This window comes from Microtus ochrogaster, linkage group LG7_11, assembly GCF_000317375.1.
Source record: "Microtus ochrogaster isolate Prairie Vole_2 linkage group LG7_11, MicOch1.0, whole genome shotgun sequence".
Lineage (NCBI taxonomy): Eukaryota > Metazoa > Chordata > Mammalia > Rodentia > Cricetidae > Microtus > Microtus ochrogaster.
In genome coordinates this window covers 19868579-19872266 of record NC_022032.1, presented here as the reverse complement: position 1 = coordinate 19872266, position 3688 = coordinate 19868579, and the positions used below count along the sequence as shown (strand labels likewise).

The 3688-nt window shown below is 47.6% G+C and overlaps 1 protein-coding gene across 1 annotated transcript in view; it reads right to left on the bottom strand.

Moving 5' to 3' along the window:
- Positions 1–3688, bottom strand: part of Cenpu (centromere protein U) — a 25924-nt gene that overhangs the window by 9023 nt on the left and 13213 nt on the right. Inside the window, exon 9 of the mRNA XM_005362651.3 lies at positions 3455–3563. Coding sequence (XP_005362708.1) covers positions 3455–3563 — 109 coding nt within the window. The remainder of the gene's footprint in view (positions 1–3454; positions 3564–3688) is intronic.

The window sequence follows — 3688 nt, the reverse complement described above, 5'->3', positions numbered from 1 at the left end:
GAGACAGGGTTTCTCTGTGGTTTTGGAGCCTGTCCTGGAACTAGCTCTGTAGACCAGGCTGGTCTCGAACTCCCAGAGATCCGCCTGCCTCTGGATAATTCTTTATCAAGTTAAAGAAGCTCCATCTATCCTAATTTAATTTAAAAAACCATGCATGGCTATTGGGTTTTGTCAAATACTTTCCCTGAATTTAACACATGATCGTGTTAACTTTTCACCTTTAGCCTGGAAATAGTTATTTTGCTTTCTAAAGTTGAATCAGTCTTGTATATCTTGGATGAATCTTACTTGGCGGTAGTATTTGTTTTTAATACATTGTTGAAATCAATTTACTAATATTGTGTTGAGTATTTTGCAACTATTTCTTAGGAAAAACAGATACAGATCTACTTGGGTTATATATTTCTTCGTGTGTGTGTTTTGGCTAACTGCATCCACTTGACCTAAGTAGCTCTGAACAGCAAATGCACAACCAAAGCATGAAAAGGCAAAGCACGGAATGCAAGGAAACATCTGCAAGCCGTAAATCTGATAAAGGAACAATATCCAAATGTATCTAAAAATCAGCACATGCATAAAACGTCCAACTGAAAAAATGAGCAAAGGACTTGAAAGAAAACAGAAAGATGGCTACCGGCTACCACACACACAGAGACATACAGTCACACCAAACAAGAGGGGAGCAAAGGAGAGCTACAGAACAAGCTTACATCCACACGCGCGAGCGTTAAATACCGAACAAGCGGTGGACAAGTTGCAATGTGGTGGTGGGGAGCAAGGCATGCACACGTCTGTGCCTTTGCAGAGGACAGAGGACAACAGGTGCCCTCCTCGATCACTCTCCACGTTACTCCTTTGAGACTGGGTCTCCCACTAAACCAGGACCTAGACTGGAGGCAAAAAGCCCCAGCTGCCCTCCTGTCTCCATCTGCACAGCCCTGGCGATACAGCCATGCACAGCCACACCTCGCTTTGCATGTGGATGCTGGGATCCACACGGGAGTCCATGTGTTTGTACAGCAAACCCTTTCTACTGAGCCATTCTCCCAGTCACTGAGGGCAGAAGTATAAAACGGTGTGGAGATCTCAGAAAAACATCAGACAGTTTAAAAGATAAAAAACAAGTATCGTGTGGTCCATCCAGCAGTTGCACTTCTGGCTATCTACACAGAGAGAACTGAGAGAGGAACAAAAATCCACCAGTAATCACAAAGCATCTGCTATGGAGAGGAGAAAGTGGTCAACTGTTTTAACGGCTGCAGTTCTGCGAAATGAGCAAGTTCTAGAAGTGCGCGGCCCAGAGTGCAGAAACCCACCATTCTGCACTTAAAAGAAACGGCCAATGGAATATTCTGTGATGTGTTTTCACAATAAAACATTACTTGTCTACTTCACGGCTATCAGGACAGCTGAAGCAGCACTGTTTGCAGGGGTGACTACGCACTTCTCTGCCCTGGGTAGACAGCACCATGGCTGACAGCTCTGGAGTGGAGGCAGCAGGGAACGAGGGGAGGACTGAGGAAAAGCGGGATGAGGAGCGTCGGTAGATGCGGTGGGATGGTTAGTTCTGTCGACCACACAATCGAGAACACACTGAGGGAAGACCGTCTCAGCAGGGTGTCCAGGGACAGGCCTGGGAGGGATCTTCCTGTAGAGTTAACTGCGGTGGGAAGACCCACCCTGGACATAGGTGACGCCATTCATGGGTAGGGGCATGGGCTGTATAAAGTGGAGAAAGCCGGCAGGATTAGCAAGCTTGTCTGCATTCCCCAGACAGTGGAAGTGACTAGCTGTTTCAGGGTCATGCGGCCAGTTCCTCAGTGCTGAACACAGCCCAAAACTGTGATCTAAAATAAACCCTTTTCCTTCTAAGCTGCTTCTCAGGATATTTTATCGCAGCAGCAGGAAGGAGACAACAGTGGGGCACCGAGCCCCCTGGCGTCCACCAGCACTCCTCTGGAGCGATGGTGAGGATTCCACCCACTGACCCCAGCCACGACTGAAGAGGGCAGTCTGCCACACTTCACACTGTCCCTTAAACACCTTAGTGAGCTCTACCAAGTCCAAGACCAGTGTCAGCGGTGGGCCCCACGCTGTGGCTCACAGCAGGATGGGGAACCCTCCTTGGATATAAGCCTGCCTTCCTAGATAAACTTCTTTCAGGAAGTTAGTGTTGGGAGAATCTCCTACAGCAGCAGAGGAGCCTCCACAGCCCCTCCCCCCCAGCATGCAGCTTCTGCCCTCCAGATTCCTAAGCTTCCACTCGCTGACTCACTGACTAGCTGACCATCGTCCCAGCGGGTCCTGTTCTCAGAATGGCCAGATGCATTCACAGCTGGGTGTGACTAGTCCATGTCTCTCAGACCCACTCTGCCAGGCTGTATTTTAAAATACTTTTGTTTAAGATCTTAGATTTTTATGAGTCACTCTCTTGAGGAAAGTACAGAGCTGGACTTGCGCTGGAGGAAAATGAGCCCTGACTGCTTCGGCTGTTTCTCCAGCTTTCCCCAGCGAACCCCAGGCTGGAGAAGAAAACCAAAGGCGCCCGCATCTATCTTGATGCTGCCCAGAGGGGTGCCGTAGAACAGTGCTTTAACTATGCAAAGATGGGTCACATTTGTTATTGATGCATTGCTGTGTATGCTGCATTTGTTTAACCATGTAAAGACGTGTTGCTGTCTTACCTTGCCTGCCTAAGGCACCTGATTGGTCTAAAAAAAAACTGATCGTCCAATAAACGTTCTAGGCAGTAGAGGGATAGGCGGGGCTGGTGAGCGGAGATAATAAGTAGGAGGAGAAATCTATGTTAGAAGGGAAAATGGAGAGAGAATGAGGGAGAAAGAGAGAGAGCTGCTCAGGGTCAGCCAGGCAGCCACCAGCCAGCCAGACACGGAGCAGGACATTCAGAATAAAAGAAAGGTAAAACGCCCAAAGCAAATGTGGAGGAAGAGAGACAGGTTAATTAAGTTATAAGAGCTCGTGGGGCAAGCATAAGATGAGGCTGAGCATCCATAACTAACAAGAAGTCTCTGAGTTGTGATTTGGGAGCTGGTTGGCGGCACAAAAGCAAGCCGTGCTACAGAGAATCACAGGAGTGAAGCCCTGCTGCAGCCTGTTCTCTGCATGAGCCACGGGAGCTGCGCAGCCACGGGCTCTTCCCTCACCACTGCTTTCATGGGAGATGGAAGGGCCTGGAGTGTGGCCACAGCTGGCATACACGCTCTGATGGAGAAACACTAACAGCACTGGGGAAACACTTCTTTCTAGATTAAATTACTGCCTACAAGAAACAACTAAACTAGATGATTCAATAACTTGAAACTAGCATAATAAATGTATGTAGAAGGATCATAATGAAAATGTAAAGACATCTTAAATGTAGTAACACTGGAACTAGGATGAAGACAGCGGTACTCTGAGCAAGGTCCAAGGATTACAACGTCAAGGGACTTACTTATACTCCAGGAAGGTTTTCTCAAACACAGACAAAATAACATCCAACTCCATGATGTCACCACGTCTCTTTCCTTCTAGACACCAAATGTGCATACTTTCGGAAGCATCTAGAATATTAAGCACATGTCAGTTTAATACATTCATTATCTGCAAACTGGCTCTAGGTCCTGGACTCTGAACCCTGAAGACAGTCATCCTCCAGGGTGTAAAAAGAGCTAAAACTCGGGCTGGA